At 46.3% G+C, this 13,571-nt stretch overlaps 1 protein-coding gene across 1 annotated transcript in view; it reads left to right on the forward strand.

The window, feature by feature from the left end:
* The window catches only part of SPOCK1 (SPARC (osteonectin), cwcv and kazal like domains proteoglycan 1), a 312,440-nt gene that overhangs the window by 168,963 nt on the left and 129,906 nt on the right, over positions 1-13,571 (forward strand). Inside the window, exon 4 of the mRNA XM_009641751.2 lies at positions 12,442-12,556. Coding sequence (XP_009640046.1) covers positions 12,442-12,556 — 115 coding nt within the window. The remainder of the gene's footprint in view (positions 1-12,441; positions 12,557-13,571) is intronic.

Below are 13,571 nucleotides of genomic sequence, written 5' to 3' on the forward strand. Positions count from 1 at the left end.
TGTTTTAGAATCATAGAATGTTTTGGGTTGGAAGACACCCCTAGAGGTCATCTAGTCCAACCCCCATATATATTATATTATATTAGCCAATAATGACTGGGGCCAACTTCTGTTTCGCTTATTCTAGCAAATGAGCAAAGGAACTTCATGGAAAAAGCAGAGGTTTTCTCGTTTGCAGGGCTGAATGTCTTCTCTAGCTTAACATTGAAATAGGAGTTTGTACGGGTCCGCGGGGCGCCTGGCTGGGAGCTGCTGTAACCTAACAGCGCTGACAGCCGGTCTGTCGACAAACAGAGCAACCTTGCAGCCTTTCAGGGGACTCACACGTGGAATTCCTCCTGCCCGCCCGGCTCTGCAGCGCTGCGGGGGGGAAGAATCGTAATTCCGCATGCTGAACTACCGATTCGTAAAACCAGCCGTTCGGTCCTCATTTTTCACCATGGAATCAGTAATAACAGCAATGCGCTTCTGCATTACTTCTAAAACAAAAGCATTAAAAGATACGTTCTTCAGGCATTCAAATGAGATTTAATGACATAAAACAATTAACGAAGACTGATAACATTTGATTGGTAAGAAATTTTTCTCTGAACAATACAGAGGAGTTCTAGATCCACCTACATTTGTTTCACTTTTATTTTTTTCTACCCGTGGCTCACAGTATTACACCACATTACAGCTCTTAATCAAAGCTGGAAAAGGGCTTGGTTTCTCACGAGCTCGCTCTCTGAATTAAATTGCAGTAAATTTTTTCCCATTCTACTGTTGCTTCCGTTAAATTACAGCAGCCTCGGAAGTATTACAGAAGTGTCCATGACTTACAACGCAACTTCTCCCCAAGCAAATCAAAATACACGTTTGTATTCAGCTGAAATGAGGAAGGCCTATCTTTAATTATGCACGAATAATTTAAAATATTATTTTCTGGCAAAGGTGTAACCTGTTTAGTTTTCATTGACTTTGGAGTAAAAGAATTGGCATCAAATGCAATCCCACTAAGTAAATGATAATTCACGCCAGTGTAACAGAAATTCGGAACAGGCTAGGTCAGTTCACGGGGAAAAATTGCATTCGTCATTTCAAAACTGCCATAGGATTTTCAAGTCCAAGCATCTAGAAATCTCAGTTATCTTAAATATACTTTTTAGGTTTTTTTTTTTAGTATGATGATTTGGAGTCTTTTGCGTGGCTTTGATTTTTTAAAATCTTTGTGGTATATTTTCAGTATTTCCCCAGCAGCAATGAGAATAAAATCTTACTGGAGATTTTTTTTTGAGAGAGAGAAAACCAAAGTTCTGCTCTGGTGCTAGGATCTGAAGATGTAAGGGAATGGGCCGGTGTCACAGGACCCAAGTTGAGGCAGAGAGATGGAAAATGCAGCCTCAGTTTCTTGCAAAACTAAAATCTGACTTGCAGTCCTTGTGGGGGATGTTACCAGCCAGCCACTTCCACGGGCCCAGAGACCCCAGCGCTTTCCCTCTCTGTTCTTCACGTTCACGGGTGAGAAGGTTGAGCCTGAAGGTCAGGGCTGAGGAGGGGCCGGGCGCAGAGGCACCGCGGGCTGGGATCAGCAACAGCCCCCCTGCAGCAAGAGACATGCCCATGCTGGCAGGGTCCCCAGGCACCGGTAGGGTCCCCAGGCGCTGGTAGGGTCCCCAGATGTTGGCAGGGTGAGATGTGCCAGAGTGAGCCGCCGATGCCCGGGGTTGGAGGCGCTTGGGTGCCTTCTTTCAGGGCGCCGTTGAAAAGCAAGCAGAGAGCCGAGGCTGACCGGAGGAAACCGTCATGGCTTTCGCTCTGCTCCTGTGCTGAGGATCTGCTAAGGCAGACGCTGTGTCCTCCCTGCAAGGTAGAAGCAGAGGTTTCTTCATTCTCTCGTGTTCCACCAACTACAGATCAGAGCAATCTTTTGAAGCTCCCTCCTCCCACTCCAGGAAGCTTGCAGCTGGATCCCCCCGGGGGTTTTTGGGGCTCCACAACAAAAACTGGCGAGCTGCTGTCATTAAACATCTGCCAAAGTGCTGTGAGTCCCTGCAAACAGGGTTATTTTTGTACCCTCACCACCTCCTGGAATTAATAATTGAATGGAACATCTGACCGATGTCCTTCTGTCTGTGGGGTTTTTAGGTCTGTTCTGCCTTCAGCTTAGCAGGGTATGCCGAAACACCCCCCGGGTATGACACATCCAAGCACAAATCATCACCTAGGGGAAGCGCGTGGAATGTAGGGAAGCATTACGGCACCGATGCCAGCTCATACTTTAGGGAACTGGTGCGAGTTCTCGGTACGTGCGTGGTGGTTGCACCCGTCCCTTGCAGGCAGGAGAGCTGTTTGTGAAAAGGGCGCCCGGTGCTGGCTGAAAAACAAAGCGAGGATGTAGCTGTATATGACGGATTCTTTTTTTTCCAGTGGATTTTTTCAGATTCAAAAGAAAAAGAGAAAGGTATTGGCTAAGCGCACCTACGTATGTGAAATATTTAAACCCCGCCCCAGCGTAGGGAGGTATTTGAGACACATTTGCAGTGTACGGAGATACAAATCATAACGATTCGTTGTCAGAAATCAAACCAGGAGCTTCTCTTTTGTGACTCCCTAGCAAATCAACTCCAGTCCTGCACATGTCTCTCTACTGGTTGCTAGCCAAATACCTACGCCGATGGCCGTGACGGACTATCACATCCCCCTCTGGAAGCACATTTCCTAACCCTCAGGCCTATCTTTTCTTTCTTTCCTTCACTTGCTTTCACTGCATCGGATTTCTGCATATTTGTCAAGGAAATTCATTTAAATACTCGGGTTCTTATCCTTTGCTTTGGAAAGGAAATCTGTAGAGTCCTTTGAAGCATCTTTTGCCTTGGATGGCCCTCAGCAATGTCAAAAGCAATTATATGTCAGTTATAAGAAATGACTTTTGAAAGTGCCTGTAAAAATTAAAATAGATGTTTCTGTGCATTGCACCAACGTCTTCAGCCACTCCAATGTTCGAGTGCTCCAAAACAAAACTCTGCAGAAATACTGCGCAGTGATGGAACAAATGCTGACAGTTTGAGATGTTACTGTTTAACCGCCTTGAGAAATTCCATTTGCTGAAAATAATTCACATACATGTTTGAAACATTCGGGCCTACGGTAATTAATTTTCAGCTGAATTGATTTCTGTATGCAAATTGCTCTGAGTAATTATGCAGAGGGAGAGCATGTGAGAGAGAAAGAGAGGCTTAAATATCTGAGCTTGTTGATCGAAGACATGTTCTCCCCTAGACTTGGGGGAGGGCTAACACCGATTTTCTCCCTAATGAAGCAGGGTGATTGATGCCAAGACTTGCAGAACCAGAATAAAAACCATTGGTAAGCTTTTGCGGTTTATATTGGGGTGGGGGGGTGGTGTGGTGAGGGCGTGGTGCGTGTGTAATCTGTTCTTAAATAACGCTTTTTAACACCAGAGTTATTAGCAATACCAGCTCTGAGAAGAAATGTTACCCTCATAGAATCATAGAATGGTAGAATGGTTTGGGTTTGAAGGGACCTTAAAGATCACCTGGTTCCAATCCCCCTGCCACAGGCAGGGACACCTCCCACCTGATCAGGTTGCTCAAAGCCCCGTCCAACCTGGCCTTGAGCACTGCCAGGGATGGGCCATCCACAACTTCTCTGGGCAACCTGTGCCAGTGCCTCACCGTCCTCAGAGTGAAGAATTTCTTCCTTCTGTCTAATCTAAATCAACCCTCTTCCAGTTCAAAGCCATTGCCCCTTGTCCCATCACTGCAGGCCCTTGTACAAAGTCCCTCTCTTAGGCCCCTTCAGGCACTGGAAGGCTGCTCTAAAGTCTCCCTGGAGCCTTCTCTTCTCCAGGCTGAGCAACCCCAACTCTCTCAGCCCATCTTCATAGGAGAGGGGCTCCAGCCCTCAGATCGTCTTGCTGGCCTCCTCTGGACTCACTCCAACAGGTCCATGTCCTTCTTGCGTGCTGGGGGCCCCAGAGCTGGACGCAGGGCCATAGGTGGGGTCTCACCAGCAGAGTAGAGGGGGAGAATCCCTTCCCTCGCCCTGCTGGCCACGCTGCTTTTGATGCAGCCCAGGGTATGGTTGGCTTTGTGGGCTGCAAGAGCACATTGTCGAGTCACATGGAGCTTCTCAGCAACCAACATCCCAAATCCTTCCCCTCAGGGCTGATCTCAATCCATTCTCTGCCCAGCCTGTATTTGTGCTTGGGATTGCCCCAACCCATGTGCAGGACCTTGCACTTGGTCTTGTTGAACTTCCTGAGCTTTTCAGGGGCCCACCTCTCAAGCCTGTCAAGGTCCCTCTGGATGCCATCCCCTCCCTCCAGCGTGTCGACCACACCACACAGCTTGGTGTCGCTCAATCCCCCTGCCCATGTCACCGACAAAGATGTTAAACAGCACTGGTCCCAGTATCAACCCCTAAGGAACACCGCTTATCACTGGTCTCCACTGGGACATCGAGCTACTGACCGCAACTCCAAGTGTGACCGTCCAGTCCATTCCTTATCCACCAAGCACTCCATCCATCAAATCCACGTCTCTCCAATTTAGAGACAAGGATGTCACGTGGGACAGTGTCAAACGCTTTGCACAAGTCCAGGTAGATGATGTCAGTTGTTCTTTCCTTATCCACAAATGCTGCAACACCATCACAGAAGGCCACCAAATTTGTCAGACATGATTTGCAAGGATGTCACGTGGGACAGTGTCAAACGCTTTGCACAAGTCCAGGTAGATGATGTCAGTTGTTCTTTCCTTATCCACAAATGCTGTAACGCCATCATAGAAGGCCACCAAATTTGTCAGACACGATTTGCCCTTAGTGAAGCCCCATTGGCTGTCACCAATCACGTCCTTATTTTCCATGTGCCTTAGCATGGTTTCCAGGAGGATCTTGCCAGGCTCAGAGGTGGGACTGACTGGCCTGTCGTTCCTTGGGGCTTCCTTTTATCGCTTTCTGAAAATGGAGGTTATGTTTCCCCTTTTCCAGTCAGTGGGAACTTCACTGGACTGCTGCGACTTCTCAAATATGATAATAAATAGTAAACAACATAGTCGTAGCCACTCAATGTGGCCACTTACCAAGCTGTAAAATAAGAAAATCTGGGGAAAGGGTATAGGCAGAAATGTTCTGCATGTCTACAAAAGCCTGGAAGTCTGCCATGGGCTCACTTGGGAGTCTTGTTCACACAAGGGCGATGGGGTAGTCCCACTGCACGTGGATTAAGCTCCACCGACAGTCACACCTCAGCACGTGGACTGTTTGGGGTTTACCACTGGAGCATTGAAAGCTATCGTTTTCACAGAGCAGCAGAGCAATATTCACCTGAGCGCTCTTTAAGTTAATACGTGTGGCTGTGTGCACCTTAAGAAAAGAAAGCATAAATTCATCATCTGCTTCAACGCTGGGCAGAAGCTCTAATTCTGGGGGGAGGCCTATGGTTTACTTTGAACAAACGAAATGTTAAAACCAAAACTGGTTTTAGCTATCCTGTGTTGCAAGCGTGGCTTTTTCCTAGCAAAAATCAAGGGCATAGTTTGCAGAGATTTTTAATAATCCATGTTTAAGCCGGCTGCATGGCTTCTTGCATGTTTGCTCTACGATGGTGTTCGTGGACGTATGTAGTAAAATCCCTCCGAGCCACTGCTTAGCCGCTTTGATCACGCTTTCTCTTTGGCTGTCACCGTGCTGTAAGAGGAGACAAGATGCTGATGTGAAACGTTGCCTCTCAGATCTGATGTTAGCTGCCAGTTGAGCTTAGCGCTGGGTGGGGAGGAAGGCGGGTGAGGAGTCGGCCTTCCCCCCCAGGCCAGCTTGCGTTCGCAGCGCCCGCGCGCCCGCGCCCTGCCTGCTGCCTCGTACGGCCAGGGCCGAGCTTCCCTGCTGGCGCTTGCTTGTGCGGTATCGCTGGAATCGAGTAATACACGGTAATATTGCAATGCACACCTATAATGTAATGCATCGTTTAACTGAGAGGCTTTGTTTTATTATCAACCTTTCTTGTCTTAAAATAGGCACTAGGATCTCTGCCTCGAAGACAGCAGGTCCCATTTTCCAGTCCATCATACCTTTCTCGACAGATGTTCTTCTTTTCTCGTGCAGTCAGAACAGTTCCAAAGGGATTGCGTAAAATCAACTGCTCTTGACATTTCATTATGCAGAAGTATTTTTGTCATTGAGTGATCATAGTACTTATTGTCAGGCAATTTTGAAAACAAAACCCCCAATATTTACATAATGCCATTTCTTTATGAGTGTGTAGTTTGTTTCAGCTCCACTAAACACCCATGAGTTTGAAATTCCTCTCTTCCCCCAAATGAATGGTCATAAAAACAAAATCAAGCTCATAAATCTTGCTGTGAACTAGTGGTACAGTTTCTGCAGGATTACACATCCATTGCTGCAAGACATTGAAAGTATTTGTTTGTTATCAGCCTTTGAAAGTCAAATGTGTGAAAAATAAATTCCCTCTGTCGTGATTAATAGGGTGACCCACAGCTGCAGCCTATGGAGCTACAGCCTGTGGAGCAAGTTCTCCCTGTACTGCTGTCGTCTGAGCAAAGGGGTTCCCTCCAAGTCATACGTCTTCTTTTATAATGGTAATATATATACAAACATGAAACGTAATGGAAAAGTATCTCAAACACCGTTTTTAGGTCTTTGTCTAGCACTGATTTATCTTGCAAGCTTCCCGCTGTGGTGTCTGAGCAAAGGGGTTCCCTCCAAGTCATAAGTCTTCTTTTATAATGGTAATATATAAAAACATGAAACGTAATGGAAAAGTACCTCAAACACCGTTTTTAGGTCTTTGTCCAGCACTGATTTATCTTGCAAGCTTCCCGCTGTGGGTGAGTGGTGCGGGGAGGGAGCGGGAAGCGTGCGCAGTTCATAAGCGATCATTCATAAGCTGGTCTGCATCAGGGAGCTGGGAGGGAAGGGATTTGGGATGCAGTTGGTGTTTGCAGTCCTCTTGGTATGGGAGAGAGATGCCAGCGTACCCTCAGGAGGCTGTTAATGGTCTGAGGCAATCCCTGGTGTTTGTTGTTTACCAATTATTCTGGTATCTCGGTGAGGTAACCACAGAAGATTTATAGTTTTAATGGGGAACGTAGGTTGCTGTGCATAATAAAAGCTTGGCTAAAACCAAGGAATGCAAGTCCTTTGCCTCTTAATGACGGGAATTCCCATCCTGCACCTGCATTGTGTGTGAAGGGGCCTGGCTCAGGTTTGGGGTGGCTGAGTGCAGGGGGAAAGCCTTTCCCTGCGCGGTGCCATCAGCCGGCCCCACAGAGCCAGCAGGCCAAGAGCGCAGTGTTCCGACAGAAATGTTGTGGCCAACGAAGCAGAAACTTTAGCCCGTCTAAACACTTCGTCACTTGTTCTCTGCCAGATGGGAAGAGACTTCAGAGCTTGGGGTTCCAGGATAGCTGGCCTGAAAACAAATGTCAGCAGCAGAAGCCTCCAGGTGTTAAGCCAGGAAGAGTTGGACTTTCGAGCCAAGATAAAATGCCAGAAATTCTAAATTTTGCCAGGATCAAAAACTTCTGAAAATGTTTATACTGGGAGATGTGCAATACTGTATTTCCCTGTGATTCAGTCTATATTTCAGTCTCCTGGGATGGACCCTTCCCTTGGAGACCAGTGTGCAGGCATTTCAACACCATGGGAAAAGCTCAGGACAGGGAGCTATGGAGCCTGGACTCCCAAAAGATAGGCAGGGTGACTGAGCTGGGCTTTCCTCCAAGGATGTGTGTTCATGCGAAATCTTTAATTCCAATACTGACTGCACACATATCCCCTCCAAAAATTTTGGACCAGTCCTCAGCCGCTGTCAGGTCAGCACAACCATCCCGACTTCACCTGCAGTCTCAGTCTAAAGAAAAACCAGACAAACGTTCACATATTGCAGCCAGGCGTAAGGTATTTTTGCTCGCCTGGGTAACTACATGCAGTAGAAAAGGGATGGCTGTAGTTTTCCTTTCAAGCTGATAAAATAACATCTTTATAATAAAAAAAATCCATTTTTTTTCTCCCTCCTCTTCCCACTTTCATTTATTTATTTGTACTTTTGGCTCTTCAATTTCAAAGATTTCGTACTCGCTGCTTTAGGACAAAAAGAACTGTGATGACAAATATGGTTGTTATGTTTCATCTTATTCCCAAGGGTCTTTTCTTCTGCAGATGATGAGCAGCTGCTCCTAGTCATGTAGGGATCTGATTAACAAAGCCTGATCTTTGATTAGCATATTTCAGAAATTGTTTCTTATTACGAGCTCTCCTTAGGGCTTGTGTTGCTTAGCAGTAGAACAACCGTCCAAACTTATTTAACATGTTGAGGAACTTTGCAGACGTATAAATCCCTGTTTTGACCTTTTATGTTCATATGGATCATGCATTCTGCATGAGTGGAAAAATAACTCAATACACCCCAGATCGTGGGGGTTTGTGATGTTTTCTGACAAAGCCCACACTTTTGCTTCTATTTAATAAACTTCCTTCTACTGTGCTCAGCCGTACGTAAGGGCTGTTGTAATGAATAAGAAATTATGCTTCTATAATGTGTTCCATTTAAGGATCTTCATGAGCTTTTCCACCATGCATAATATAATTCCTCCAACACGCAGATGGGGAAAAGCTTTATTTATTATTATTGCCAGAATTATTATTCTTTTCAGATTTTAGAAGCAAGACACTGAGGTGGAGAGGAGTTGATGTGTGATTTAAAAGGAAATAGTGACCGGGATTTCCAACCATGTCTTTTCCTACTCCTGGCCTTCAAACTGATGGCCACCCAACAATATTTTTCTTTTTTGATAGACAGTTTTTTAACTGCAAAATACTTCAAGGTTGTGTTTCTTTTAACAATCACGTATTGTGTGATGCCATTTTAGAATGTACGTACTTCAGAAATGTTTATTGCCTTAAAAGACCTAAAGAGTTCTTGAAGTAGAAATAATTCTTTAATTAGGGTAAATTCTGCTGTGAAAAAATGCGAAGTATTGTAACCGTGCATGATGTCACGTAGACCAGGTGGGCCGAAACCTTGCTTCTCTTATTCATGCCAAACCGGTATTGACTTTCAAGGCTAAACCCACGTCCCCACCTACGCTGGTTCTGGCTGATAGAAAACCATGAGCACAAGGGCAGGGAGCGCTCCCCCGCAGCCCAGCAACGTTGGCAGCTATTAGCCCTGGGCCCCTAGCCAACTTGCACAATGGTATCCGTTGATGCGGCATTTTGCATGAAGGATGCGTCACCAGCAGAAGCAGACAATGTGCATGTGCTCCGGTGAAAGAGCAAGGCCAGCTGCAAGCCAGCAGAAGTTCTGGTCATTACATTTTTTTGTGTGGATGTGACCTTTGAGTTGTATCAGCCCACTGAACCTGTGACCTGCTGGCCCTTCAGACTCCAAATGGCGCTTGCGTATTAACAGCTGTGTGGGAGGAGGGTATCTCACTCTGCTTTGAGGTTTAAGAAGATCTAGGTAGACACACAGGTAAGGAAATTGTGGCTTGCCATTTGGATCCCTGTCAAATACCTGCCTCAGTCTTTAACTTGGTCTCCAGCGAGAGCAAAGTGAGATCATGAAGAACGTGTATCTCACCTGCCGTACATCTCACCCTCTGCGTTCTGGGAAGGTGAAGAGCAGGGGATGGGCTGCTTCTCAAAAGACCCCAAGAGGCGACAGCAAAGCACCCTGGAGAGCCTTTTCAGCCTTTGGTCCTCACAGTGGGACAGACCCGGGCCCCTCAAACACTGCCTATATATTTTCCTAATGGCAACACGTTGGATGTTGATGCCTTGTAGAAAACAGATGGTCTTTTCTCCTTCCTTGCTCACTTCACCTTTTCTATCCATTTTAATGGCTTTAAAAGAAAAGCTTTTAACACTTGTTTTGATTTTATGGTTTCCCCCTGTCTTGCACCAAAGGCATTCCACTAGATACATATGCACTAGTGAAGCTCAATTGCCCATCACAAACGAGGAATGGGTGTTAATGTGGTAGGAGGTCGGAGCTGCGGCTGTTTAACCCACCGCAGGCGGCTGCAGCACTTCAGCCCTGCAGGAAAACAGCAGCAGCCTCTGCTCCTTGGAAGAGCATTTGCTGTCACGTGAAGAAACTTGGCAGGTAGAAGCCTGAAACTTCTTGTACTTCAACTCGCAGCCTTCCAAAGTTTCTCTGATCATTCAGTAAAAGTGGGAAGCTCAGTTATCAGAACGTGCAAGAAGAGCTCATCCTGAAAATGAAACTAGGAGTTGCTCATTTCCAAGAGTGGCCATGGTGTGGGGAGGGAAGGGAGAGGGGAAATGGGATTTGAGAACACGCTGAGGAGGAACAGAAAGTCAAATCCATGGCAAAATAATGTCCCAAAAAAGCTTATCTGAAAATCATTTCTGAAACAAAGGTGAAATTTCTCTGTACAACTGTGACACCGCTCCTTTCAAAGTATTCACATAACCATTTTTTGAATATTTCTAATTTCTCCTGGCAGATGCCTCTTATTGCTGATCTTTGGAAGCATCCTTTTGTGAGAGAATGAATTCAGATAGACAGCCTCTCGAATGGGACTTGATTGCAGAGAAGTAGTTATAAGAGATTTTCCCAGGTGGGATCAGGGCTCTAATTGGAGCAATATCCAGCGCAGCATGGTATTGCTCCTCTTTTTTTTTTTTTTTTTTTTTTTTATTTCAAAGATTACCAAATCACTGCTCATGTGAGGAAGCAGTCTCTAGGAACTCGGTGGGAGCGGGCAGGTTCATGCACCATCGGGACAGCAAATACCTTCTGCCTCCGCTGAGCTTCTGCAGGGCCCAGGAGGCTGCCCCGGCGGCCGCTCCCATCCCTAAGGCACCAGCACCTTCTTGCCTCTGTGAAGGAGCAGCTCGTGCCTCTAAGTTCAGACCCTCTTGCTCCCTTTGGGTGCTAAACAGGATGATCCCAAACCAAATTCTAATTTTACCACATCAAGACTCTGATACACGCTTAATGTCGCCATTTATTTGAGGAGGGGGGGAAGGTTCCTGCAGTTCTAGTAAAACCTAGCGTAACGTGCCATGTGCTAATTTCTTCATTTAGTGTTAGGAGACATTTTTATGCCTAGGGAAAAAAATGAAAGGGCTCCTCAGACCCCCAGCTTCTGAGGAAAATGGTTCACCACAAGGTAAATGGGGATCTTTGTGGGATCCTGCCCTCAGACTATTGGCAGCGTGCTGCTGTGCCATTTCAGCCTCCAAGGACCCTTTTCAGATAAGCAGGGTGGGTGTGCACGCGTGTGTGTGAATCCTCGTGCCCTGGCTAAATGCCAGTTTGGGTCATTATGTTCTGCCTGCAGGCCTTGAGCCCCTTTGCATCGTCATTAGGGTTCGGCATTATTGGCGCCTTCAAGTCCCCCGTTGCGCTGCCCTGCAGTGTGCTGTTACAGAGAGGCAGGACTTAGCCAGAGGATCGGTAAATGGACGTGTTCAGGAGGAAGGTTCGTGGGATCTTCCCTAGTCAGGACTGGAAAGCGGGTACCCAAGGGCAAACCCTGGCACCTCGCGCCTTCCAGTGTAGGGTCGCGTGTCCCTTTTGCATGTTTTCCAGGCTCCCGACCAGCTGCGGCACCGCAACTCATCCATCACCTTGGAGGGAGAGAAACTCCCTGTACTGCCACCGTCTCCTTTTCTCCAGCAACTTAAGAACTGTTGACATAAACATTGCCTGCCGTGTTCCTCATCCTGGGGCTGGCCATTGCTGGGCGTGTGTCCCTCTGCGTCCCCAGGTCCCGTTAGGCTGCTGGAGAAAAGGACAAAGCAGCAGCGATCGCTCCTCAGGGAACCGGAGCCTCAGCCCAGAGCAGGGATGCTCCCACCACAAGGGCGAACGTTGGGCAGTGTCAGAAGGGGGGTGAAGAGCTCAAGGACGGGCTTCAGAGGAGGAGCTTGCCTCGGGGGGCATCAGCAGGGACAACAGCTTGGGCACGTTTGCTCTGAGCGAGCAAGTCACCACGCTCTGTAATCCCACCTCCGACAGCACTGCTGATGGTGTAAGGGTTTGTATAAAAGCCCAGGATTATTTTATTGTTATTACTGCTCTTCTACTCAAGCATTTTAAGTACAGGAGATGCTTATCTGTAAAAATCAGAAATAACACGCCTGGTTTACAGTAGCACGATGTAGTTTATTATACCAGAATTTCATCCCAAAGTATCATGTCTAATATTAATGGGAATGCCACGTTAGACTCAAGTCAGTATTGGATAACCAGGGTCTTTAAGGTCTCCAGCTCTCTTTCTACTTCAACATCTCCATTTAATGTGCAGTCTGAAAACGACGGCAAAGCGTTTATTCGCTCAGCTGGGGGGCGTTCATTCTAGCCAGTTGTCATCTGTCAGCCAAGAGATAACTTTATATGCATTTCTCACTTTCTTTTTTAATATGTTTGGTTTTTTATAGCCCTTGATCCATCCAAAGATCCATGTTTGAAGGTGAAGTGCAGCCCACATAAAGTGTGCGTCACTCATGACTATGAGACTGCAATTTGTGTGAGCCGCAAGCAGCTGGTGCACAGGTAAGGCAACTCGGTGTCGTTTGAGGGTTTGTGACTTCAGGGACAACTAGCTCGATGAGAAGAGGTAAAATGAGAAAGCTCCAAGACGAACTTTAAAAGCCATATTTTAAAAACATTCCTTTAAAGTTTAATTTGCATTTTTCACCCAAACCGAATGGAAGTCTTATGTTTTATAACCCAAGCTACCCCAAGAAGTTGAACTGGAAGGTGGTGCCCCATGTGGCGTGGAGTGCAGGATGCTCCCCCCTTTTGGGAGAGGTTTTCTCCTCCCAGCGAGCCATAACTACTCACATTTTAAAACCTGAAAATCTGTAATACGAAATGAAAACATCATGTCAGAGACACCTACAGTTCTAGTAACTTAATTAGAAGCATTTAAAAAGAGATTAAGAAAGATTTTTTTAAAAAATATGTATTAAACCTATGCTTAAATTTGGTAAAGAACTGAAAAATGTTGGTGGAACTTTGTAAAGCATCTCTGCGGGCAGTCACGTCATTACAGAAAGCTCCAGCTGTGACTGCTGAACGGCCGAATTGAGAGCGCATGAAACAGCTCAGACGTTAGTGGCTCTGGCCAAGATGTGCAGATCAGACCACAGAGCTTCACAGGGAGAAGATAGGGATGAACCAAGAAAAGCCTGCTGAGCAGAGGTTGAAATATGCTATGAACAATGGAGAATGAAGAAAATGATAAACAAATTTAGAGAAAACAAACTAACATTGCCCTATTTCAGAAGTAGAATGAGTAGAATCAGTAAGGAAATTGGTCTTGAGTCTCTCCAAGTCAAGACCCAGAATAAAACTGAAGAAATAACCCGCTCCGCTTGCCAACAGATGGCGAATAGAACCTCTGCTGAGCAGTTGCGCTGTACTTTAAGCAAAATACGTTGTGTTGCTTTCATTACATTTGAGTGACAAATCTGGGGACTGGTCTCCCGTTTCTTTCCTTATGTAGTAGGGAAGCAAAAATTTGCCGGTAACATCTCAGGTCCCTAAATGTCGTTGTCAGCTGAGG

Source organism: Egretta garzetta, unplaced genomic scaffold, assembly GCF_000687185.1.
Source record: "Egretta garzetta isolate BGI_Z169 unplaced genomic scaffold, ASM68718v1 scaffold147, whole genome shotgun sequence".
NCBI lineage: Eukaryota > Metazoa > Chordata > Aves > Pelecaniformes > Ardeidae > Egretta > Egretta garzetta.